We start from the raw sequence: 27594 nt of genomic DNA, 5'->3' as shown, positions 1-27594 counted from the left end.
CGAAACTGATATCGAAAGGGCTTAGAGCACGGAGGCCTCCCGTGCTCCTATAGCACTATGACCTACATACTATATATAATATGTATAATCAGTATATATATTAGTATACTATATATATATAATTACATATATATAGTATATATATACTATTATAATTATAGTCGCGCTGGCTATGCTAAGTTAGCTGGAGCGCCCCGTCTGGCCAATGTTTTTTTGATGATATGGCTTCAAATCGACGATCAGCCTCTGTTAGACTTTGATCTACTCTATTGAATATATTTTGGAAACTACTTTTCAGATTTTTTCGAGCATTATATTGACTAGTGATCAAAAGATCTTCGAAAATAACATTTTTAATGGCAATGTTGTGTTTGTGTTTAACCGGTTGTAAAACAATCCAAATGCGATTGAAAAGTTTTATAGAAAATTCTTTTCACGTATTAGAGTAAGATCAGTATATTCTGTTCTTGAATTTAAATATTTTATCATTCATTTTCATGAGATTTTTATTTTTGGCCGTTCAATGTTTAGACATACTTGTTTGATGGGTAAGATGATATAAAAAAATTATGAATTTTAGTTTCTATATATTCAAAAGTTGTAGTTCAAAGTCATAATGGAGCCGATTCGTCGATTTTGAAAGCCGCCTCATCGAAAACAACTTGGTAGCATCGGAGGCTGCCTGCTAACCGATTTATACGTATGCCTATTCTATAATATATAATATATATATATTATTAAGAAGTTCGGCTACTATGCTATTAATAGCACAAAGCATTTGGTGCTACTAAGTTTTCTACCGTTAGATCTACCCTTTTGATCATTTTCACCCGTTAGATCATACTATTCAACCAACCACCCACTCAACCCTAGGGGGCCCACGTCATCCTAACCACACATCTCTTAATCCAATAGCCAAAAACTTGGTAGCACCAATAACTTTGTGCTATTAATAGCATAGTAGCCTAGTTCTATATATATATATATATATATATATATATATAAGAATTGGGCTGGAATACTATTGATAGCAAAAAGTCTTTTTTGTTATCAAATTTTTAACCATTGGATGATAAATTGTAAGGTTAGGATAATATTAGTTTTTTTAGGGTTGAGTGGTCTCCTAAGGTTAAGTGTTTTCCACTGAATTATAATATTTAATCCAATGGTTAGAAATGATAAAAAGAATTAATCTAATGACTAAAATTTTGATAGTAAAAAGGATCTTTTGCAATCAATAGTATTCTAGCCCGACTCTATATATATATATATATATATATATATGTATGTATGTATGTATGTATATAACTTATTTCAACTATAGACTGTTTTTTAGGATTAACTATATATAGATACTCTACAAACATAGTGCATTGTAAATATGTTCCAACAAAGTTCAATTTGTATATGTTGTACTTGTAAAAGTCTTAATATTTTCACATATGTCCCTGTCGGTAGAATCTGTTAGAAAATTTTAGTTAACCATAGGTTAATATTTAACTACGGTTAGTTTATGAGATAACTTGATATTTTTATCCCTCTTATATTATACTGTTGTAGCTTTTGGAGGGATATATTTGTGATGGCAAAATTAAAAACACAAACAATTCTTTAGGCTTCAGCAGTTTTCTAACGGTAACAACAAATTAGAGGTACATATTTGAAAACATTAGAATTTTTGTAGGAACGACATATAAAAATTAAATATTGTAGGAATATATTTGCAATGTACTATATTTTTAGGGACCTATATGTATTTAACCATTTTTTTTTATTCGACTAACTAATCTTATAAAATTTTGATTTTAATATTCAATCTTTCGTACGGTTTGATTTGGGTTAGTTTATGGAATTTTGACTTCAAAATTTAAACTAGTTACTTATTTTAATAAATATATATACGTAACTATCAAAATTACATAAACTATACTAAATAAAAATGTGAAAAATAAACAATGCATTCAACTTTTTAAAAGTTTGTATATAACTGGTAGAATTATACAAAATATACTAATTAAATCTGTAAAAATGAATGATACAATCAAATTTCAAGTCAAAGTACCGTTGGTTGACTTATATCAAAAAAATTGAAAGGCCGAATAGTAAAATCAAAATTTTGCAAAGATTGGTAGCATATTAAAATAATCCATAAATCAGGTAAGTTCTATATATAGTTTTTGTTAGGAAAAATCGCACAGAAAATCTGATTGTGATTAATTATCTAATTAATTTTATAATAAAGATAAAATTAAATTTACAGATAAACGTTAAAATTCAAATAAATAATTTGACTGGTCCGAAAGCGTGCTTAGCACTGCCTAAGGTGTATCCCCGTCTCTTGTGCGGGTCTAATCAGAAACACCGCCCTAAGAAACAATCCGAACTCCTCCAAGAAGCACCGTTTTCCATTAGGACCTCAAAAATTAAAATTTTAAATTTTAATTGATTTATTGCGATATGAATAATAAGAGATAAAATAACTATCAAAGGAATGAATATTTTAATATTTTACATCCAACAGTACCACACACTTGCCTGAATTAATCGTAAGTAATTAGCTCGAAGAACAAATTGCATAGTGGATTGTCAATGGCAAAATATTTGAGTCCTATTCACACATTTTATCTATGTCTTTTTGAGTCGCTACTTCGGCTTTAAATACGATTACTCGTAATTAATCAAGGATTTATTTTCTTTAGCAATAAAATAGTCTAAGTATTTATTATGTATCTTTATCAATTTTTGAAACTTTATGAGAAAATTATTTACTAATTTCAGAAAAATAGAATTTTGAGTTGTGTTATCAACACGGGACTGCATTGTGGCAATATCTTGTTGGCACGATACGTTACGGTAGATATGACTCATCCTGTGTGGGCATTTAAATCCTTACTCATACGAACATTTGATAACTAAAAAATTAGGAGCTTAGATGTGATGCAGCGAAAGAGTAAATGTCCCTATTTTTGTAAGAAGGTTTATGTCGCCTACATATTACCGCGATAATTTCTATCTAAGAACACCGACTGTCCTAGATTAAGTGGTAAAAGGCTTGGTGATTGGTAACCGAGGTCACAAGTTCGAACCCTAGTTGATTCACATTTTCAGCTAAGTTTATTTCTAAATGAAATAAATAAAGCGGGTAGCATGCTATCTATTTCTCAAAAAAAAAAAAAAAAAATCCTATCGAAGAACATAATGGGTAATTTTAAATATGAGAAGGAAAAAAAAACAGCTTATATAGCCCTTACATGAACATTAATTCTATTGAATTTTATTCGGTTTGTTATGATTTAAAATTTGTTAAGGCCTCTTGAGAGTCCAATAATTATTAATGGGCCGCTTGGGAGCCCAACTAAAATTTCTATATGTGATGTTTAGTCCCACATTGGAAATCAAAAGAGTGTTTGTTGTTTTTATATATTCCCTTGTTCTTAAGCTAGTTGTTTGGAAGAAAATGAGAGTAATGCTCTCATTTAAATACGAGCACGAGCCGGCCGGGCGGCAGTGGCGGCACGCGTGCGGTCCATACCTAATCTTAAGAATAAGGGAATATATCTTAATCCTAATCTTGTTTCAACGTGTCAAACCCGAGTATATACCTAAAGCCTCGTCTTTTCCTGCTTTTTGAGTTTTCGCCGAATTTTATGCCTAAAGCCTCTCGTCTTTTCCTGCTCTCTGAGTTTTCGCCGAATTTTCTTTTGCTGGATCTGAAGCTTGTTGGATTCATCTTACGCCACCTTGGAAGCATGCTAGTATGCCGACGGGGTGGAACGTAGTCGTTGTATCGCTAGGAGTAATTGCCAGGAAGCCTCGCAAGTGGAGGGGCAATTTCGCCGTTGTTTCGCTAGGAGTAATTGCCAGGAAGCCTCGCACGTGTAGGGACAATTTCGCTTCTAGGACAGTACTCTGCACGCCTCGATTCACGTGCCTTATCTAAATCTTATATTTACAATATTTTTGTTTAATTTTGTTTCGAAATTTTTCTATAGCTGAAATTGAATTTTCGAGTTATTTTTAAAGAGTATTGTAATAAAATATCACAAAAATTTTTCCGTCAAATTCCATCTGTTTTTTATGGAGGAATCTAATGCAAAGTTCTCCAATTGCAAAAGATCACATAATGCAATGGGATGAACATTTCCATTAACAAAAGTGGTGGCTTCTTGTACATTCATGGACCAGCCCAATAGGATGGTATGTACACTTCACTTTTCTAGCCCATTATTAAGCTTTATTTGTTTTTGTTGCAAATCATGAAAGGATAAAAAGGTTAAAAAATGGCATATCCTTATAAATTTCATAATTAACTTACATGTATCTTTCTACATTTTAAGTCAAATCATATATTCCTCTAAACTTTTCATATCCTGTAAATATATCTCTCCAATTAACTTATATTAGCCATTATTAAGATTGGAAATGATAATTTTTTTATAGACCTAGATCCCCACAGGGACTCGCCTTGAATGGGGCAAGAATGGGAAGGATTTTAGTCCCGTGGGGACAGAGACGGGGCGAGGACGAGGATACTACCTCTAGCACCGAAAAATTCTCAATTTTCGAGAAATTATATTATATATTATTGTGTAGTTTTTAATTTATTTATAAATATAAAATGTTAACTTTAATGTCTTTAATATATTTATAATTTAATCAAATATTTTATATATATTTAAATTTTTATATAGTATATTAGCTAAACAATATTGGTTATCTACTTTTAGTAATTTGATTTGTCATAGTTAATCATTTGATAACGAATAAAAAATAAAGTTAATAATTAGATAAAATTTAATGGTCTTTTGTATAAAAAAAACCACCGATTTTGTATTTTTTTCAAAAATAAATCATATTTTTTGATTTTGCATATTAAGACCAGAAATTTTAAAAAACCCACCAAATTAGCCCTCTCCTTTCTCTCTATCTCTCTCAATCTCTCTTCTCTTCCTCTCACCTTTCTCTCTTTCTCTTACCATATTAGCTTCTTTTTTTTTTTGGAAAGTACAATGATAAATAGATTATCTATACTTTTATTTTCAAAAGACAAGAACTTCTACAAGACACAAAAAAGAGAAATAGTTAAAATAGTGCAATGTCTTCTCAAATAGTACAACTCAAGCATAATCGTGGCACTTTACACAAATAATGTAGCACAAATACATATTTTTTTCACCCTTCTTTTTCTCTATCTTTCAGCATCTTCTTTCTTTTCTCTTTTTATTGCTTGTGTTCTTCTTCTACTCCTTTGCCGCCTGATCTACTTTGACGACATGATTGTTATCTCTGTCCTACTTGCGTGCTCTGACATGGGCAGCCTCGACTTCGTGAGGTGGCTCCACTGCAACATGGAATGCTCTCACACTCCAAAGTCGCCACCGCTATACAATGCGCTAATTGACACAGTCGCGAAGTGCGGCGACATTAACGCCGCGTGTGCATTGTTCAACGAAATGTCCTGCCATACTACCATCTCATCTCCTACACTGCCATCATCAACCGCTTCGACTTTATTTCTCGAGTTTGGCGGCGGTGGTGGAGGGGAAGAAGAAGAACAAAAGAAAAAAGAAGATAATGAAAGCAAAAAACAAAAAAGAAAAGAAAAATTATATTGCACAGTTTAAAATAAAAGAAGAAAGAAAAATCTATTGTACTATTATATTTATATTATTCTATTTATACACATATTGCAATATTTATATTTGTGCTACATTATTTGTGCAAAGTTGTACTTATGTTGCATACTTTGTATTCGTGTTACACTATTTAAGAATAGAATTACACTCTCTTAATTTTTTTTCCTTTGAAAAAAGAGAAAAGAGAGACAGAATAAGAAAATATAATTTTATTGAAAGTACGATAGATATTAATTGCTCTCTTTATTGGAAATAGAAATTAAGGTCTCTATTTTGTTCTTTTTCTTCCCCTCGACGACTGTGACCAAGCTCGAGAGAAAGACGAGGCAATTGACGTTGGCGGTGTGGGAAACAATGGTGTGGCGATGTAAAAGATAATGGTGCCACGTACCGCACGAGGTCGAGGCTATATGTGTCGGAGTATATAAAGAGGACGATAATGATAATCATGTCGTTTGGGGAGACCAGCTGGCGAGGGGCAAAACAAGAATGAAGGCGAAAAAAAAAAAAGAAAAAGAAGTTGATGAAGAAGAAAGAAGAAAGAAAAAAAAAAGAAGAAGAAAGAAATATGTTGCATTATTTGTGCCACACTATTTGTGTAAAATTGCATGATTATACTTGAGTTGTATTATTTAAAAAGAGATTGCACGCTTTTAATTTTAATTTTTTTTATTTTTGTGTGTGATGGCAATTTTCGTATTTCAAAAAAAAAATAGATATAATTGTGTTTTTCTAAGAAAGAGAGAAATTAATATGCTAAGAGTAAGAGAGAAAAGAGAAAGAGAAAAGAGAGGGCTAATTTGGTCTATTTTTTAAAAATTCTGCTTTGGTATGCAAAATAAGAAAATATTAAATATTGAATATATTTTTTCAAAATCCGTAGGGTCCGACAGGGATGGAGGGACAGTAATGAAAAATAATTTTTTTTTCTTTGGCGAGGATGAGGCGGGGACGGAGATTATATAAATTTGTGGGGATAGGAATTGGGAACGGCTCTCCGTCCCCACCCCACCCCACCCCACCCCACCCCATCCCACTTTGTTGCTATCCTTAGTAAGATAACAATGATTTAGCAGATAAAATCCTAATTAATAGAAGAAAGAAAAATTTAATCCTCGTTTTTTATTCAGTCAGCCAAGCCTCAAGACCCGCCCAACGGATCCGATTGGTTGTGTGTAACAGACCCGCCGAATAGGTAAGAATTTTCTATCTGCACAAAACAGAAACATACACTAACATATACAACACATATAAGATATGGGTATCATAAAATATCAGAGTAAATTAACTTCTAATTAAAACTATTACAACTCAGTATCTTTAGCATTTACAACGCATTCTTTCAAAATATTACATAATTCTTATTTATACCAAAATAAGAGTACTTTTTAAACCGACTCATAGACGATCTATCTAACTCGCGATGCTTTTACCATGATTTCGCGCTTCGCCGGCGGTAGAAGGCTCTAAAAATAACAACCACAAGTGAGTGAGAACTTGAGTTAAATTTTTAGTAGTTGCAACCGCCAAAATTGGCACTCTACATTCACTCAGTCCAAATGAGACATTAGTATAATAGTAGTAATAAATGAAACTACTTTTACTATAATAGATATACAAAAGAAAAAGTATAACTACTATGACTGTAATGAAATAATAATATACCAAAAATGATATAATAATGCCATTGGCCTAGATGATTAATCCAAATCTTTCCTCATCTCTAACCAACTAACTAGTTTGGTTTTATTTTCATATTAAACACCTCATGAAGAGTCGAGAGTGATCGAACCTCTTTCCATTCCGTCGGCACATGGGACCGAGAATAGCCATACTTCTCTAAGTTATGGCATAAGGATCGAGTAAAGGGTGATCGAGCTTCTTCTATGATGATTCTTCTGAAAGATTGTGGCTTGTAGGATCGCGACTCCTACAAGCGACACTAATACTTGTATTTTAGTTTACACCCTAAGTTCCAATAATTTTTGGGATTAACTACTAAGTTTATTCACAAATTTACTTATTCTCCAGTTCAAGTTCATATAGTTGTATATGTTCTACTATGTTTCATACCCTAATTTTTCTTCTAGGTTACTTATCACTACCATGTTCCCGTAGTGTATATGTCACTACCACATCTCTAGTTCCTATAGTTTTATATGTTCTATTATATTTTCATCCTAATTTTTTTCCTAGGTTTCATGCTACTACCATACCTCTAATTCAAGTTCACAAGTTGTATATGTTTCAGTATATTTCACATCAAAAAATTTTTTCCAAATTTCACGTCACTACTAAGTTTCCTAAGTTCCAATATTCACATATAATATCCTATTTATACACAAAGTATATATACATTCAAAATGACATGGCAAAGAGAATGAAAATCCTACATATTAGGTCAAATACCGTAAGTCTTTATGACTTCTCAAATCCTATCTCATGCAAACTAAACAAAGTTAGTCCACTTTTTACCCAAAAAGTTTATCTATATAGAAACAATGAATGCTTTAGACAAAAAGAAGATCAATCTATTTTGATGATATTCTTTATCTAGGCTTAAATTTCTCTTGGAGATGTTTCTTGATCTCTTAAAAACTCTAAAAAATTTTATAAAAATAGTTTTAATAAAGTTAAAACCTCTGAATCTCTCATTTGAAAAAATTGTAAAATAAATCCTAAAAACTCCAGCTCACTTCTTATCCTCTAAACAAGGAAAATATGGGTTGAGGTGATTGCCTTCCTTCCTAGAGCTCCTTCTAAGTACTCTTGGCCTTGTCTAAGTTTGCAAAGAGGTGGATCAAAGAGATCCAACAAAGAAGAAAAGTTAGGGTTTCTCCACCTATCTGCCAACTGCATTAGCAAAATAATAGGAGATTGTAATAGTAAAATAAAGACAAAATCACAAGGTAACAAACTGAAAATGCAATAACTACAATGGAGCTAATTGAAGTTTTCTAAGAAAAAAAGGACGAAAATGTATAAAATACCATTTCGAGTTTTACCCCCATGATTTTTAAATCATGTAGAAAACCTTTGCAATTTTTATGTTGTAATCACTTACATAATTACGCACTTATATAATTTTAATGTATAACCAATTGTCCCTAGCATAAGTGGCAAAGATCTATCTTGATAGTTGGTATGGAAGCTCTTAATGTAGTTATTTCATATTTTCAGCTAATTTTATTTTAGAAAATATGAATGAAGCGAATTGCATATTATCTCTTTCTAAAAAAAAAATCGAAGTCCATAAAGCATAAAAAATACTAAAATTAACTTCAAATACCAACGATGTGTGCTGTTTGAAAAGAAATTGATAACTACAACTTCTTTTGCTACCATTTTAAATATCGTATTATTTGCTGATTAAATACAAAATATTCACTACACAAAAAAAAAGCGTTCATAGAGGCGATTGTGAAGAAGCGGTTGTTATAACTACCTTTAACCTATATATTAAAGGTAGATTAGAGGTAGTTTTACAAAATCTTCTCTATATTCACAAAAACAACTATAATTTTTCCTCTTTCCCTCCAATTCTACCAAAAAACCTCTTGTTCCCCCCAAAAATTAGATCTCTTTTCCCTCAACTTCCTCCCCCCCAAACCTCCCCCCCAAAGAACCCCATCCCCTCATCGACAGTAGCATATGCTCTTCTTTCGTGGCGGTCGTGTTTGCTCTCCCACTGCCGGTGACCATGCACCTCTAGGTCCCTGGCCGCGTCGGCTCAGGTGCGGCCCTCTACACTTCTGCTCAGCTGCCCGCCTTCATACTCTCCCGCTCAGGTGCGCCTTACTTCCACCACCGACTTTCCGCCTCTCTCACATCTCTCACCCCCCTCTGCCCAGCACACCCCCCGGCTAAGGTCTCCTCCCTTCCTCCTCTTTTGCTCCTCATCCTCCTGGCCTAGCCCCCATGTCTGCTTTGGTCACCCAAGCAATGCTACAGATATACCCTAAAGTGGGGTGTACATCTTACACGCATTCCATCCTAAGGTCATTCTTGCCACATCAATTTTCTTAAATTTTACTAATTTAATTATAAAATACTAACATTTTAGACCAAATTAGGTAGATATATATATTTTTAAGTTTCACTTTTTATAAGACTAATTTGTGCTAATAAAAAAATAAAATCAACTAAACTGAATTTAAGCCGTTGGATTATAATATGATTTGATAAAAAAAAAAATCGGTCAGTTTAATTAAAATAGGACCGGTTCACCACTTCAATAGTTGAACCGTCAGATTGAATGGTTCAAAATAATTTTTGGACTTATCCAATTCAAAAGGTTAAATCGAATCGCTTTATAAATTGGGTCACAGTTGGATATGGTCAAACCAGCCAATCAAGTCGGAGTTTTAATCAATAATTATGACTATACAAGAAAAGTAATTGCTATTCAAAATTATATTTTAATAGTTTATAGTATTTTATGGACGATAACATTTCACTTTTTTTGTTAAAGAAAGAGTTGATTAATGTTTGAACCATAATTACAAAAATAGTTAAGAAAAATGAAAAAATGCAAAATCATTTACAAAGATGACACAAAAAATATTAAAATCGTCTCCCACTGCCGGAAACAACTTTCCAAAGCATACAAGTGAAACTCCCTCTCTCTCTCTCTCTCTCTCTCTCTCTCTCTCTCTCTCTCTCTCTCTATATATATATATAGATATATATTATGAATAAAATATATAATAATTAGGGTTAATTTTGTAGAGCTTTCTCTAAAAAATATCGAATAATAAATATATCTCTATATTCTCTCGAAAAAAATAAATATATCCCTATAAATTTCAACTTTTTTATATTTATCTCTAAAGAAATTTGGTGATATTCATATTTGTCCCTATGATTTGTCACCGTTAGAACACTGTTTATTTTTCTAACAAAAAATAAATGAAATGATATTTTTGCCATCACAAATATGTTCTTTCAGAAGCTCTAATTGTTAGAATTATATAAAAATATCCTTCCAAAAATCTTCAACGATTATCTCCTTCCTTTCTATTATTACAAATAATAAAAGATGAGTAAAAAGATCAATATACCTTATTCACTAATCAGGATTAAATATTTTATCTATGTTTAACTATATTTTTCTAGTGGATCCTAATAATAATTGAAAATATTAGGACATTTATAAAAATAAAGGAAAACTTCAAATACCCCCTTGTGGTTTCACTGTTTCTCACTTTAGTACCATGTGGTTTAAAGTGTATCAAGTTAGTACCCTGTGGTTTCGCACTTTCTCACTTTAGTACCCTGTGGTTTAAAGTGTATCAAGTTAGTACCCTGTGGTTTCGCACTTTCTCACTTTAGTACCCTGTGGTTTGAAGTGTATTAAGTTAGTACCCTGTGGTTTCGCACTTTCTCACTTTAGTACCCTGTGGTTTAATATTTCATTAAGAAAAAAATAAAACCACAGAGTACTAGCTTGATACAAAAATAAAACCACATGATACTAACTTGATACAAAAATAAAATCACATGGTACTAACTTAATACACTTTAAACCACATGGTACTAAAGTGAGAAAGTGTGAAACTACATGGTACTAACTTGATACACTTTAAACCACAGTGTACTAAAATTGAAAAGTGCGAAACCACAGAAGAATTTTTTTCTAAAAATAAATATGAAAAATTGAACTTTATAGAAATATATTTACTATTGGATATATTCTCAAGGATATGCATACAAATTAACCCTAATAATTATTATAGTTATATTATGGGAGGAGAATTTTTTTCGAGTGCCAATACATATGCCTAGGCACAAAGCTGTGTGTCTACCCGGTTCACTGTAGGTTGGATTAAATTTTATAAAATGATAAATTTTAAGCTAATTAATATATTGATTTTCTAAATTTTATAAAAACACATTCCACAAATTAAATTTTAATTTTGAGTGTTTTATGGTTTAGTTTTGAAAGTATGTTATACAGTGCACCGAGTGACATATGCTAGAGCAGCTAGACTAGCTTAAAATTGTAAGGCTTAGTTCAGTAATAGTTCTATTTTTAGAGTAAGGCGCCGGGGGTGGTAATTCAGCTCATTGTTCGCGAGCCAGCTCATATTCTGTTGGAAATAAGCTCGAAATCGAAACGCTCATTTAGTAAACGAGTCGAACACTATCTCAAATTTTCAGCTAATTTAATAAGCTAGACGAACACGAGCTAAATTTTTCAGTTTGTTTAATAAACTAGCCGAACATGAGTTGGGATCAACTCGTTCGTGTTCGGCTCGATAACAGCTTGGATGCATATATTTTAAATTCATATAATTTATATAATTTACATTTATGTAGATAAATAACTAATTATCTACTACTATATACTAATGTTGGTGGAGTTATAGTACCATGCTGCCACGTGTCCGGAGGCTATTTTTGTTGCACCTGGTGCACCATAGACGAAAGGGCCATTTTTGGTGCATCTGGTGCACCATAGACTAAAGTCCGTAGAGTTATGCTATTGTGCTGCCATGTGTCTATAGGCTGTCTTCGATGCACCTGGTGCATCATAGACTGTTGATCGTAGATATTTGTATGGTCCATGAAGGTATTTTAGGTGCATATGTTTTATATATATATTTCTATATTNTAATTTTTTTTCTAACTTTAACTTATCTCCAAATAAATTTTATATATTTTTAATTAAGTTAAACTGTAAAATATTTAATTCACGATTTAAACTCAAATTTAAATTTTAATTTTAAAATTTATAATATTTATTATCAAATTTTCAACTTCAAAAATTAAAATTTTAGTATATATATAATATAGATTTTTATTATTTGATTTTTAGCCCAACATAAATATAAAGCCAACCTCGATTATAAAAAGATCCATTTATACATAAAGTTTCAACCATCAGATCAAAGTCTAATGGGTAATATCTCATAAATTTATTTATATATATATATTTTATTATTTTTTTAACTTGTTGTTCGTGTGCCAGCTCGTGTTTGGCTCGTTAATAAATGACTCGAATACAACTGAATTTTTTGGTTCGATATTTGAACGAGCCCCCGTGTGTTCATCTCGTTAACACCCTTATAAGGCACATTAATTAATCAAAATTATGATAAAATGCTCTAGTTTACTATATTATCATTTACAAATATAGAATTTTACTATCCTATTTAACATGTGGTATATACAGTAAAATAAAACCTGGACAAGGGAGGAGGAAAAACTAACTTTTCAAATTCCAAATGACAAAATGGAAACCCAGAGGCATTGACTTGTAACTGAATATGTATCCAACATGTATTTTACTCTTACTCTACATATCATTAGATCATCCAAATATGATATACTTAGACTCTGGGTACTATACTCTTATAAATGTAGATCTCTTTATATTGATAAGTTTTCCGCCATTAGATTTACTTTTTTGATCATTTTTATCCGTTAAATTATATTATTCAACTAACCACCCATTCAACCTTATAGGGCCGGGACCGCTATTATCCTAATCGCACATTCCTTCATCTAACACTCGAAAACTTATAAGTACAAAGAAGTTTATACTCATAAGAGTATAGTAGTCTTAGCCATTTACTCTTCTTTTTTTTTTTTTGAGAGATAGTTGCTTGCTACCCACTTCGTTTATTTCATTTAGAAATAAACTTAGCTGGAAATGTGAATCAACTAGGATTCGAACTTTGGACATCGGATACCAACCACCAAGCCCTTTGCCACTTGCTCTAGGGACGGTTAGTGTCTTAGTCACTTACTCATATAGATTCTTATATAATTTAGTTATTTATTTTTATATATATTTCTAAAATTATATATACCTATAACTAGGGGAGGAAACGGTCAAATATGCTCGAATTTTTGACAAAATTATATTTGCATTCATATTTTTTTCGAATGAGAATTCAGATACCAATCTATGTCGGATTCAAATATGAGTCGAATTTGTATTTGAATATTATTTAAATAATAATATACACTAATATGTATATATAAATATGAACTAAAAATAGTCGTAAATACAACACAGAATGCAATTAAAGGTTCACATTCGTATTCAAACTTCCTATAGCTATATTTCATTCAATAAAATTCAATATTTTAATAAATATAAAATTTATCGTTAACTAAATAAATAAAAAAACACAATAGAAAGTCACTTCATCTTCCTACAATATCCTTCTTATTTCTTAGGTTTAAAACGGTCGAATACGATTGGATTTTGTAAAAAACAGTATTCGCATCCATATTCTCTTTTTATTTGTTTTCAATACGAATATTCGGGTACGAATATGTGTTGAATGTTAATTTTGACAAGTATATATATATATACACACGCATTCTATTGAATCTGATGCCAAATTCGATCATAGTTTATTCTAACCACTTTCACCCCTAATTATAACTACATTTGATAAAATATTATAACTAATTAATTAATTTACATAATTTTTATCATAATTTTTTTTTGTACTGTTTTGTTGCAATGCACGGATCATCTTAATAGCATGCGAATGTTTCTAGAATGAAAGGAAGAAAATAATTAATGCGCCTTGTGTAAAGTCGACGAATAGGCACTCGACAAGTGGCCATAACTTTACCTCGCTATTAAAGTAGTTCTGTTTTGTAGGGGATAGAGTAGGGGCAGTGACACATGTCCCTACTTCATTAAATATATTTGTTATTTATGTTTGAAACTCGTACCAAATAGGACAAAAATTATATGGGGACTCAAACAAGTTTGTTTGGGGAGTAGCCCCAAACAAGTTTGGGGCCCCAAACAAGTTTGTTTGGGGCTACTCCCGGATGGACGCCATGTGGCACGCAAGCCACGCGGACCCATCGGTCCCGTTGCTCTCCCTGTTGGGAGAGCACTTGGATTTTTTTTCGGTGCGCCCGGTGCACTAGTTTTGTTTTAAATTTGATTTTTTAAATTCTTTTGCATGTATTTTTTAAATATCATAAAATATATATCTATCATATCATATTAAGATAAAATAAAATTTAAATTTAAATTTTAAAGTAAAAAATGGTGCACTGAGTGCACCGAAAAAAACCCGCTACTCTCACAAGAGGCAGAGCAGCGGGAAGGGTGGCCCGCGTAGCTCGGGTGCCACGCGGCGCCCATCCAGGCAATCGTCAAAAAGAAAATTTTTGGACATTGTGTCCATAAAACTTTTATTTTTTGCCGCCTAAAATAATAAGTAGAGCTACTATGCTATCGGAAGTATAGAGAATCTAGTTTTAATTTTTTGGCGCTTAAATCAACCTCTTTAATTATTTTTAATTTTTAAATTAATATTATTAACCTGTGGGGACCACCCAACTGAAGGGTACTACTTAACCAGGGAGATCGCAATCATCCTAATCGTATAATTTTTGATCCAATGGTCAAAAGGTTAAAAGCATCAGGTGCTCTAAGCTTTCGATAGTATAGTAGCTCTATACTAAAATAATAACCATATATATACTAGTGCTAGTATTGATTAGTCCAATATATGTGCTCTTGGAAGACTATACGGGAAATGGCTATTTATATATTCCTTAAAATCTCTCAAATATTTTAGGAAAAAGTTCAAATACCCCCCTTGTGGTTTCACTTTTTTCACTTTAGTATTCTGTGGTTTAAAGTGTATCAAGTTAGTATTCAGTGGTTTTGTACTTTTTCACTTTAGTACCTTGTGGTTTAAAGTGTATTAAGTTAGTATACTGTGGTTTCGCACTTTCTCACTTTAGTACCCTATGGTTTAAAAACTATAGGATACTAACTTGAAATAGAAATAAAACCACAGGCAGGGATGTAAACGATCCGCACACGACGAGCTAGGGCCGCCTCGTGTTCGGCTCGTTTAATAAACGAGCCAAACACGTGCTGGCTCGTTAAAGTATCGAGCCGAAAAATTCAGCTCGTGTAGCGGACACGAGCTGGCTCACGAGCTGCCAACGAATAATATTAAAAAGATTATATTGAATATATATAAAAATAAATTTATAAAATCTTATTTATTAGACTTTGACCTTAATAGTTGAAATTTTACATATAAATGAGTCTTTTTATAATTAAGCTCGCATTATATTTTTACTTTGCTAAAAATTAAATAATAAAAATATATATTATATATAATTATTTATTTATATATAATAATATAAATTAAATAAATTATATAAATATAAAATATATGTATTCGAGCTGTTATCGAGCCGAACACGAGCAAGCTGACCCTAACTCGTGTTCGGCTCATTTATTAAACGAGCCGAAAAATTCAGCTCATGTTCGGCTCGTTTACTAAACGAGCAATTCGATCTCGAGCTCATTTCGAGCTGAACACGAGTTGGCTCGCGAATAGCGAGCTGGATTGCCACCCCTAACCACAGGGTACTAACTTGATACAAAAATAAAACCACAGAATACTAACTTGATACACTTTAAACCACAGGGTACTAAAGTGAGAAAGTGTGAAACCAAAGGGTACTAACTTGATACACTTTAAACCATAGGGTACTAAAGTGAAGAAAAGTGAAACCACAGGGGGTTTTTTTTGAAGTTTCCCTAATATTTTATAGATTTTTATTTTTTTTATTTCACACATGCCTTTTCAATATTTCTTTTCTTTGTTCAAAAATATTTTTACTGTTAGTATCCTCATCTCCAATTAAAGTTGAGTTAAATTTATATCAAAGTAAAAAACAAAATTAAAATACCTCTTTAATTTATTCCTAACTTAAAAAAAAATAAAAAAAGGTGACAATAGAAAGATATATTTAAAAGGATAAAAAATCAAAATACTTTTTCTAACCATAACTTGAGAGTAAATAAGAAAAGTTTGTAGCGGTAGAAGAGTATATTTAAAAGGATAAAATAGTAATTTTATGAAGATAATGATTGTTAATTTGAAAGAGCTTAGAATGTTAAAAGAATATTTTTTATATTAGCCTTCTAGGAAGGGCGGAATACCTTTTTTAAGTAAAAACGTGTAAAATTTATTAAAATTATAAATTATTCTGGTTTGATCATCAAAACCTTTCATAATTTTGATTTTCGTATTCAATCTTTTAATTTATCTGATTTAAATTATTTTATATTTTTTCCATACAAAATATAAACTAATTACCTATTTTAAAAATTTATAGTTAATTAATTATATAAAATATACTAATTAAATTTATAAAGATAAAGAACATATTTAAATTTTAAAGCTAAAGAGTTATTAGTTGACTTAAATCAAATAAATTAAGAGATTAGACAATAATTTTTTTTTTGAAATTAGATAACAAAAATAAAATTCATAATAGATAATAGTTAAGGTAAACTCTGCACATTTTTAAGTACCTTTTTTTCTCTCTTTGTTCTTCACGATGTCAGGTGGGGACCATTTAGCTGGGTAGGGTGTTGGAGTTAATTTTTTTTTTTTATTTTCATAAATAGACTTAAAAAATACTATAATTATAAAAATATTTTTTTGATTTTTTTTTTAAAAAATTAGGTCTATATAGTGATGAATTAGCGCTTTCTGAATATGGTAAATCATTCACCGCTTTCTTCAAAGTATTAAAATTATTTTTAATATTTAATAACATATATCTTTTGAAGTTTGAATGTAGAAAACATATAAAGTATTAGAGTAAAAGTAGTGAATGATTTACCCTTTTTAGAAAGCAGTAAATAATTTACTGTTTTTATCAAATCTACTTTTATAAATAAAAATTTTGAATACCTATTTTTATATTTAAAAATTTTTGTAGGCTTAGTAGCCCAAACACGCGGTTAGAGTTGTTCATGTTTGAAATTGTTGCTCTAAGTAATTATGACTCATTGAGTTAATAGTAAATTTTCAAGTAAGCCACCAAACTTTAATTTCTATTTCTATTATATTATTTTGGTACCAGCATACAAACTTATCTGAATCATAAAATATTTTGAGTTAGCTATTTAATTTTTTACAATTATTATTTAACTATTTAGCCTTTCAATTTATATTTATTTCTTTTAAGTCAGTTAATAATATTTTAACTTTAAAATTTGAATGCGCAATTATTTTTACAGGTTTAGCTAATATACTTAATGCAGTTCTCGCAACTATGTGTCCAATAGTGATATAATGAATATGAATATAGTTTATAGATTGCAAAAGATAAAATGAGCTTAACAAACATCTTAGTTCATGAGGTCACTCTTCACACATGTTGTCCTCTGGAGATATAGTCTAGCAAGGATACAATTATTTGCCTCGCACTAGCTGTCTAGTGCCTACGTGGGTTCGTGTGCAATTGTTCGACGTTCCACTATACAAGGCACAAGTTTCATTATATTGATAGGGCCAATTTTAAAATAAAATTTTATCAGGGAGCTATTTGCAAAAAAAGCTCACTATAATAGATCTAGTAGGTAGAACGCTCTTTACGGTGATCGTATCAAGTACCAATATCATCTTGTGTGTTTTTTTTATTTATTAGAGTTTCTATCGTCCTCTGCGAGTGATCGAGACAAGGAGGTTCGCGCAGTAGCTAGTTTTGCACTCTTCTCTTTTGGTGTGTTTAGTGGTGGAACCTTACGTAAAATCTTGACATCTTGAAAAAAATTATAATACTTGAATTAAGCTTGTAATAGTTCATTTGGATGTATGGTTGTAATACAATAGTATTTTTATATTTTGTTACTATTTGATATTCCAACTCGCATGAATTTACTCGTTTATATATTTATAAGTCGGTTGATGACGATTGCCATTTTGTATATGTGAGAGAGAGCCTTATGCATATGGCAGATTTGGGCACGCTATAAAAAGTGCTTTTGCTTGAACTCGAGACGCGGCAGAGATAGTTTCGTCATTTAAAAAAAAATTCAAATTTAATATACAAAGATGGAAAAATAATTTATTTTGCAAAATGGTAAAATTAGTAGATTTTTTTTTATAAAAAAAGACCAAATAAAAAGATAAAATAACAACAGAGTAAAAGTGAACCAAAAAATAAAAGAAATGAAAAGAAAAGAAAAAGCAAAAGTAAGATAAAATATTTTTTTATATACGAAAAGGCCAAACAAAAATAAAGCTAACACCCACCCCAAATTCGCCACGAAACAAGAAAAAGGTTGAAAATACGCTGAATGTGCCGAAGGGACTGCAAGCGCTGTCGGGGAACTTTCAGTACTTTGTCGGCAGGTCTGCCACCAAAAAGGCAACGCTTTTCCCCCATCGCGATTAAACAATTCCAAAACTAATATTAATTAATAATTAATAAAATAGAATAATATTTAATCCAATAATTATAATTAAATAAACTTAAATAATAATAATAATAATAATATCTCCTCCAACAACCCCTCCATTGTCTCTCTCTTACATCTCTCTCTCTCTCTCTCCTCCTCTCCTTCTTCGTCTTCTTCTTTCTCTCCCCATTTGGCGATGGCTTCGCCATTAGAGGAGCACGACTACATCGGCCTCGCCGGGGGCTCCGCCATGGACGGCGCCTCCAAGCTCTCTTCGTCGTCGTCGTCGTCGTCGTCGTCGTTGTCCTCCTCCTCCTCCTCCACCATCTCGGCCGAGGCCCACGACCTCAAGGGGACGGAGCTCCGGCTCGGGCTCCCCGGCTCGGAGTCGCCGAGCCGGGTCGGGCTCGCCCTAGGGTTTCCGAAGAGCTCGGTCTCCGGGGGGAAGAGGGGGTTCTCCGACTCCGTTGATGGATCCGGGAACTGGGGTTTCCCCGGGAGTGGGCGATCCGAGGTGGGGTTGGGGAGAGGAGAGCTCGGCGGTGGGAGGGTCGCGGGGCTGGGGAATTCGGCGTCGCAGGAGACGAAGGAGCAGAAGGAGCAGGTTGCTTCAGGTGGAGCTGCTCCTGCAGCGAAGTAAGTGTTATTTTTTTTTCCTCTATAATCTAGAAATTTTAGGAATGTTGGTTTAGTGTAGTGTTCATTGTGATTCTCTGTGCTAGGGATTTTTTTGAGTAATTTTCCACCATTAAACTTCAATCTGTTTCAAGCAAGGCACTTATCTTCGATTTCTACGTACTAAACTCCATGCAATTTTTTTAACAAATGGCGAGATAGAAGTTGATTTAGCTACCACATCATCTGTTCGCATATTAAAGAATTAATTTCTCAAGAATTATTATCCTATAATTGAATTCTAATGTTGTAGGAATACTTTTGTTTAGTTCGTACCTTAGAATATCTGTGTTATATAATTATTGTGTTTAGTTCAATATGGAAATAACTGAGGCATATTAATATATTTACTATAATACGTTTATTAATGTAGACTTATATTATAGGGTTAATTTAATACAAGTTCCTGCAAAGATATTAAATAGGAAATATATCTCTACAAAATTTACGTTATCAGATTTATCCCTTCGAAAATCGAAAATTTTTTGATTTGCAATTATATCCCTCCAAAAGTTTTGCTTCATTCATATATGTTCCTGCTGTGTGATTCACAGTTAGTTTTTTAACAATTGGTGTGTAAAATGACTATTTACCCTTACAGCTTTGTCCTTGCAAAAATCTCTCTCTCTCTCTCTCTCTCTCTCTCTTAGCCTTGGCTGCGGCACGTGCGGCGTACCTCCTTTTTGCTGCAACCAAGGGCTTCACCTTCAACGTCACCGCTGCCGAAGGTCTCACTATTGCCATGGATAAAGAGGAGAGAGTGAGAAAGATGACGGAACTCAACATTAAAATACAAATTATATATATAATTTGTATATATATATAATTTCTTGTTTTTTGCCCTAGAGGCGACTGATTGTGGCCGGTTGTACTTCGAACATTGTATTCCCTTTTTGATAGTGAAGTTCTCTTCTCTCTCGCCCGTGGTTTTTCCCTGCAAAGGGTTTTCCACGTAAATCTGTTTGTTCTTCTTTTTCTGTTTGTGGTTTGTCTATTTTTCGTTCGCCATTTTTGTTTATGTTTGTGCGTTTATCGTAACAGATAAAATGAGAGCAATGGTGATGAGTTCTCTAATGTAGAGGTTCCAAGACAAGGGGCCTAACTGAACACGTAAAAAGTTTAATATCAGTAGGATTAGGGTGAGAGATGAAACTTTGAGGAAAATTTGTCAGCATGCTATCCCCAGGAATAAGAAATTTGTCTATCTATGATTACTAGTTTATGGAGTATCAACTACCAAGATATAAGATTAATGTCTTAGAGATGAAATTGGAACAAAATGGAAGCACCATAAAGGTTAAAAATGCCTTACATGTACTCTGCTACATGAGATGGAATATATGGGTCCTTATGAAACAAAGTGCTCATTGAAGGAGCGCAGCTGAACCGAAAAGCTTCAGGCTAATGGGTGGTTATACAAATAGTTATAGAAATAGAAAAGGTCATATTCGCTTGAAGATAGAATGGCTTCAATTGAAGACAGAATGAGATATGATCATCTGGATTATACGATTACATACAGCAAAAAGATTATGAGATCATCTTGGCCATTGAAAACAATTTAATCCAGGTAGGTGATGCTATAAGATGAGAGGGAGGCGTGAAATAGCTTCCTTAGAATTGATTAGGAAATTTTCTATTGCAGCTTGTTTAGGATAGAAGATAGATAGCTTAGATTGGGATAGATGACAAAGGAAGGTTTATGTGACTAATCCTAATAATCTATGGATTCATATGGCTAACCCTGGACGATGAAGGCTTTTTTGAGAAAAGTTTGAGTTTATGATGTTTTTGCTGATATTATGTATACTTCGATGTTTCACTTCTATGACTGTATTAATGTTATTTTAGTTGCGTGCCTTTCTCAGCATTCTCCTTGGACCATCGGGAACTCAGCATGTTTTCACTATTTTTGAAGATGTTTTTTTCTTTTCTTCTACTTTGCATTGCTTAATTCTTATCAAGTTTTAATCAGCAGAATCCAGCAACCTATCACCTTTAAATGAATAATTTTCTTCCAGCAATGATTTCCAGATTCTGGGAGCTACGAATGAAATTCAATTTTAAGAAATTTGGTTAGCTTTTGTTTGTGAAGATTATGTCTACATTTACTACGTAACTATAAAATGTTCCAGTTCATTTCATAAGGATTTTCTAAGCAGATTATTCACTACTTAACAGGGCACAGGTCGTTGGTTGGCCACCCATTCGTAATTACCGGAAGAATACAATGGCTTTAAGTCCACAAAAGAACAAAGAAGAAGCTGAAGGAAAACAAGGGCAAGAATGCCTTTATGTTAAGGTAAGCATGGATGGAGCCCCATATCTTAGAAAAGTGGATCTCAGAACATACTTCAACTATAAAGAGCTTTCCCTGGCGCTTGAAAAGATGTTCAGCTGCTTTCTTGTTGGTAAGCATGGTTATTCCCAATCATTCTGTAATTTTTTTGTTTTGCTGCTGCCTTTTTATTTTGGTAATCTAGCAATAATTTTTCATTTCTTATGCTTTGGAAAATTGAGGCATAAAATACTGTATTCAGATGCAATAGCGTGTTCCACAGAATATAGATACTTTTATGGTTTGATCAACTATAGTGGGTTCTCGATTGTGATGATAACTCAAGTAGTAACTGACAAAATTAGAATGCAAATCACAGTAGTTGTTTTCTTCCTCCTTACATTAGCCGTGAGCTCTTAAGGGTGCCTGTCCCCATTGTTTTATTATCTATCTTTGGATGCTTTGTGCTTCCAATATAATTCTTATTTTTTAAATGTTACAGTGGAAAGGAATTGGTTTGTATTGCTACCAGAGAATTGTCTCTCTATGTTTCTTAAGAATCAATCCTTGCATTTTAGTGCGCAAATAGCAATAAAATTTCATTTGTTCCTACCTTTATACGCTAGTATGGGGAAAGCTTCTATTGCAGAAAGACAAGCTCTTACTGTTCGTTTTGATTTATGCATACGAATAATGTAATTGCAACTTTTGAGGTGAGTGAGACTTCTTACTTTCCTTCCTTCGTGTGGGAATTGGAAAGAGGGGGAACAGTTGCATTAGGAACCCTTCTTTTCTTTTGTGTCACTCGCAAAGTTGAAATCCTCTTTCCTCTTGGCCATTAGTAGGAATAAGAATGCTTAGTTTGTTCTATAGCTTTTAGTTCACTTGTAGTTTGAAGCTTTTTAGCTGCCACAAAAATTCTTTGTATATTTGTTTTCCCCTATGATCATGAATCTGAACCCAATCTTGGATATCTAGTCTTTTCCTTACTAGACTAGGATTATTCTATTTATCAGATTAGGAAAGTTATTATATCATAAATATTTTATTAGATAGGGAGTATCTTTGAAATCAGCCTTTCCTTATTTGATTTTCTGATCATATTAGAATTACCTATAATTGAAGGCCTATAAATACAGGGCCTCTCTGTTCATTGTTACATTGTTATGTACATTAATAAAGTTTTAGTAGTTTTTTAATGGTAAGATAGGCGCAAGAGTAGCGGCAACATAATCATCGGAGGCATCATGATTGGCCGACGAATCGCGACACGTGTTACGGTGTGACCAAACCCTATCAATTGGTATCAAAGCAGTTTGATCTGCGGGCAGTATCTTCCACGACATCGTTCACGAGAAGTTGAAGAAGAAGACAAAAACTGCAGAGGCGTTCCATCCTTGGTTCTTAATCTAAACAATTATGAAAAGGAAGAACTTTAGTTTCATGTGACTCGAGAAAGATCTTGGAAAACATACTGTGCCATCCCGTAATGATGAATTTTTAGATGGTGAGAAAATCAATGATAACATGTGGTCTGAAGAGAGGAATGACTAAACATGGGACTTGCAGCAGCAATAGAACTAGATACGCACTATCATGGGCAAAATAATGAATAATCTCAACAATATTGATGACAACCTTTAATCTATAGGTAATTTCTTCGTCACAACCAGACTCTCAGTTAATGACTGCTTCTGTGAAACCCCAGGTCGCCGAGGTGGGGCTCAAGTAAACAAATAGCGTGTGATCCTTTTATATTAGAGATCATCGGCAACAAAGACGGTAAAGAGATGTTTGTTCATGGCAATGGTTCTAAGACACCAGTTCGATATCCTTGGCACCAGCACCTCCTATCTATTCAACTCTATTGCTAGTCTTAGATAGAGCTAATTCGATCCTACCACCATCATCGCCGACAGTTTCAATTTCACCACCATCACCATCATTAGACTCTTCAGAATTACAAGCAAACTCATACCTCCAACATTCTGCCACAAAAATGATCAGTTTTTTTGAAGGCTTTTGATGAAGCTATTATATCTTATGACATTTGTTAAATATATAAATATAAAACACCGCTTTTTAGTAGCTTAAGCTTTTGGAGAACAATGGTTGTTTCCTATTCTTTAACATGGTACTGGAGCATGAGGTCTGGTTGTTTCCTATTCTTTAACATGGTACTGGAGCAGAAGGTCCTGAGTTCGAGTCCCCCTAGCATTATTTAATTTTCTCCTATTTAATTTAAGTCCACGTCTTGGGTCTATCAAAAAGTTTTGATACCAAACATGAGGGGGAGTGTTGAATATAAATATTTAAAACATCAATCTCTAGTAGCTTAAAACTTTTGGAGAACGATGGTTGTTTCATATAATTTAACAACATTGATGTGTCATCTTAAGTTCTTGAGCCTGTCACTCGTAGATGATCGGTCGGGCTTCATCACCAGTTATTACGCTACATCGGTACACACCTTGAGGACAAGGTGTGGCTCAAGGGTAGGAAATCGTTATGATCATGAATCCGAGCTCTTCTTGGATATCTAACCTTTTCCTTATTTGATTAGGATTATTCTATTTATTAGGTTAGAGAAGTTTTTATTATAATAAATATTTTATTAGATTATGAGTATCTTTGAGATTATCCTTTCCTCGTTTGATTTTCCTATCATATTAGGATTACATATAATTGTAGGCCTAAAGAAGATAAGAGCCCTCTTTTCATTGTAATATGGTTATGAGCATTAATGAAGTGTTAGTAGTTTATAAATGGTAAGATAGGAGCACGAGTAGTGGTAATGTAATCATTGGAGGCATCACAAACCCTTGAAGAATCATGACGCATGTTAGGGTGTGACCAAACTCTGACATTTTCTTTATGTGATTGTGACTTTTCTGACCAAGGTTGTTCTCGTGGAATTTCAGGTAGGGATGGGCCAACTGAGAATCTGATGATGGATGCTATTAAGGACTCTAAATATGTCCTCACTTATGAAGACAAAGATGGTGATTGGATGCTTGTTGGTGATGTTCCATGGGAGTGAGTACCATAACTTGGCACTCTTTGTTTTTTGGTCCACTTTCGAATTTAGTTGTGATGAATATTTGTCTGTTCAAAATCACGGTTTCTATCTAGGCTTCTAAACTTATAGTTTTGGCAGTTTCTAGTGTTTCAATAGTTTTGGATGGTGATAAGAAAGATCCCAAGGTTTTCAAAGAATTAAAATACTCAAAACAAATTTGAGTTCTCATCATATTCCGATATAAAAGTGATGTCATATGGCACTTTTAACGAGAAAAGTAGCTGATATGTTTGGTGTGGTGTATTGAATAGATTAAAGTATGTAAAACAAGTAATAGACATGACCAATTGATGTACAAAATTTGACATTGTAAGCTAGTCTTGACCAATTTGAATAAATGCTTAAAGTCAAATTTTCTTTAGAAATATTCTCACAAAAACTAGATTGTTTCAGTTTAGAATTACTTTCTGATTTAAAACTAGTTTCAGATCGGTACCAGCAGAAGCTTGGTTTCAGTTACAGTTAAGGAAGTTTTGTCTGAGACTGTATGGCTTGAAATATCTGATCAATTTTGGTTTTTGGACTGAACTGCTAGAGTTTTGGTTATGGCAGTTTCTATAGTTTGAGTTCCTTCTTTTAATGTTAGTTGATAGCTCACCAAGACTTTTGAAGAATCAAAACTGTATACAGGGAGTAGAAAAAGTCACACAATCTTCTGAAGGAACATAGCTAACTCTAATATATGTCATCTACTAACAGATTAAAAGATATTAAGAAAAGAAAAATAACTCATAGATGAATCAGATGTGCCCCTGCTAGCTTGATTCTTCTAGTTAAGGGTCCTGGAGCTTTATTTAGATCTTTCCTAGTTAAGACTAAGAAAATTCTGGGCTCATACTAATTTGAAACTTCAGCCTCCCTAAAACCCTTCCGTAAAAATGAAAAAGAAAACAAATAAGAACTTCAGAACATGTTCAACATGCATTCTTCAACCTACTCGGACTATTACTCGTGTTAAACTGCTGTTTTTTTCGGTTACAATTTTATTCCCATATCTATAGGGTAAATAGTACACTGGGTATGGTTTCTTTCGCTTTGTACCAAATTATTACATTTATGATGTGATAACTGGTATACCAAATTATTACATTTGTGATGTGATAACTGAGTTTCCATGCTTTTCAAAATGCAGTATGTTCACAAATTCATGCCGTAAGTTGAGGATCAGCAAGGGGCCAGATGCTACTGGAAATGGTATGCTCACATCTCCTTTATTACCATTATGTGTATCATTTTTCCTAATGCTTGACCCTTACGCACCAATTCGTATCCAATGATGCATCGTAATTTATCCCTCAGAAGTAAAGTCTTGAATGTCGATTTAACTGATTGTATTTACTTTAGCTATCAATAACTTATCCTACAAGTGTCGAAATTGATATGATTCGACTTTTACGACCTAGGAAAGTCACTCATTTTGTTTTCTGTTAAAAAGCATTAGCTAGTTGTTCTTTTTGTGAGTTTTATCGAATCTTTTTTTTGCAGCTCCAAGGGCCGCAGAGAAGAAGAGCCAGATCTGACAGGGCTTGTGATCAGTGCAAGTGTGAACTGCGAACCCCTAAAATGGTTAGTTGCAACTTATTAGGGCCCTTCTCTATACTCTTAGGATCTAAGGGTCTCTTTAGGGCATTTTCTCTCTCTCTATGTTGTAGTCTATTACATGTTTAAGTAAAGCCTTTTACTTCCTGATATTTCCACGAGATTTCTATCGGACTGCATCGTTCAGCCGCTGTATTATTCTCCCCCCCGTGTCATTTTCATTTCTTTTAGATGGCCTACTTTTTGTTTGCTCCTGCTACTGGAATGCTGTTTCCTTGTTATTTTCTCGAGCGGCTATTTCTCTCCCTAAACATTGATTGTTGCTTAAAGAGGGCTGGACCTTCTTCTAAAACGATGTAATCTTAATGCCGTCGTCTACTTTCGTCATCCAAGGAGTTGAAAATCTGACATGGCATGCCAAGATACTGTTCCTAAACATGTCAAGAACTGTTTCTAACAACAATAATGTGCAGTTAACACACCTGTTAGTTAACAAACAAAGGATATTTTGACATGCACACAGGTAGTTAATGCACTTGTTGGTTTTTTTTTTTTTTTTTTTTTTTTCCGCCTTGTATGAGTGACAGAAACTGGTAGTGGGAATAAGATTGAAAGGTTTCGAAAAGCCCTCTAACGTAACAAATCAAACTCTAGGAATTAGGGTATGCTTGTTTCATCTGGGGGTGTCAATGGATACGGATATCCGAAATTTTATCCGAATCCGAACCTGAACAAAGTGGATTTAACCAATGCTAAATAGATATAGTTTCGGGTATGGGTATCGAAAACAAAAACAAGTTGGATTTGGATTTGAATATGGATTTGGATTGTACTTGTACCCGAACCCGACCCGAATCTGAATTTCTTTTACATTATGTATAATTGATGTTATTTTAAATTTGCATTTTAAAAATTTTGATTTAATGTAATATAATTTTGAAATATTGAAAAGAGAAATAATTGTTTCGGGTTTCGATTTTCGGGTTCGGGTTCGGGTTTCGGATTTTTGGTCGGATCCATGTTTGGATATAGATTTTTAAAATCCGTCGGATTCGGTTTTGTGTTTGGATTCAGGTTTAGGGTTTGGAGTTGCGTTCGGGTTTTTAAAAATTCGCCTTGAATTTGACCCGTTGACATCCCTAATTTCATCCAAAGTGGAGAGGGCCGAAGTTGTTGTCGGCTGCAA

General features: G+C 33.0%; 1 protein-coding gene across 1 annotated transcript; it reads left to right on the top strand.

Annotated features, from left to right (window-relative positions):
- LOC109717751 (auxin-responsive protein IAA17-like) lies at nucleotides 18945–26795 on the top strand. The gene is made up of 5 exons (XM_020243646.1): nucleotides 18945–19473; nucleotides 21694–21923; nucleotides 24712–24826; nucleotides 26002–26063; nucleotides 26355–26795. Exons 1-5 carry the CDS (start codon nucleotides 19034–19036, stop codon nucleotides 26387–26389), a joined length of 882 nt encoding a protein of 293 aa, XP_020099235.1. The 5' UTR covers nucleotides 18945–19033; the 3' UTR covers nucleotides 26390–26795.

The sequence above is a fragment of the Ananas comosus genome, linkage group 11 (genome assembly GCF_001540865.1).
Source record: "Ananas comosus cultivar F153 linkage group 11, ASM154086v1, whole genome shotgun sequence".
In the NCBI taxonomy this organism is placed as follows: Eukaryota; Viridiplantae; Streptophyta; class Magnoliopsida; order Poales; family Bromeliaceae; genus Ananas; species Ananas comosus.
Note: the sequence above shows the minus strand (reverse complement) of the source record. Positions and strands in the feature narration are given on the sequence as shown.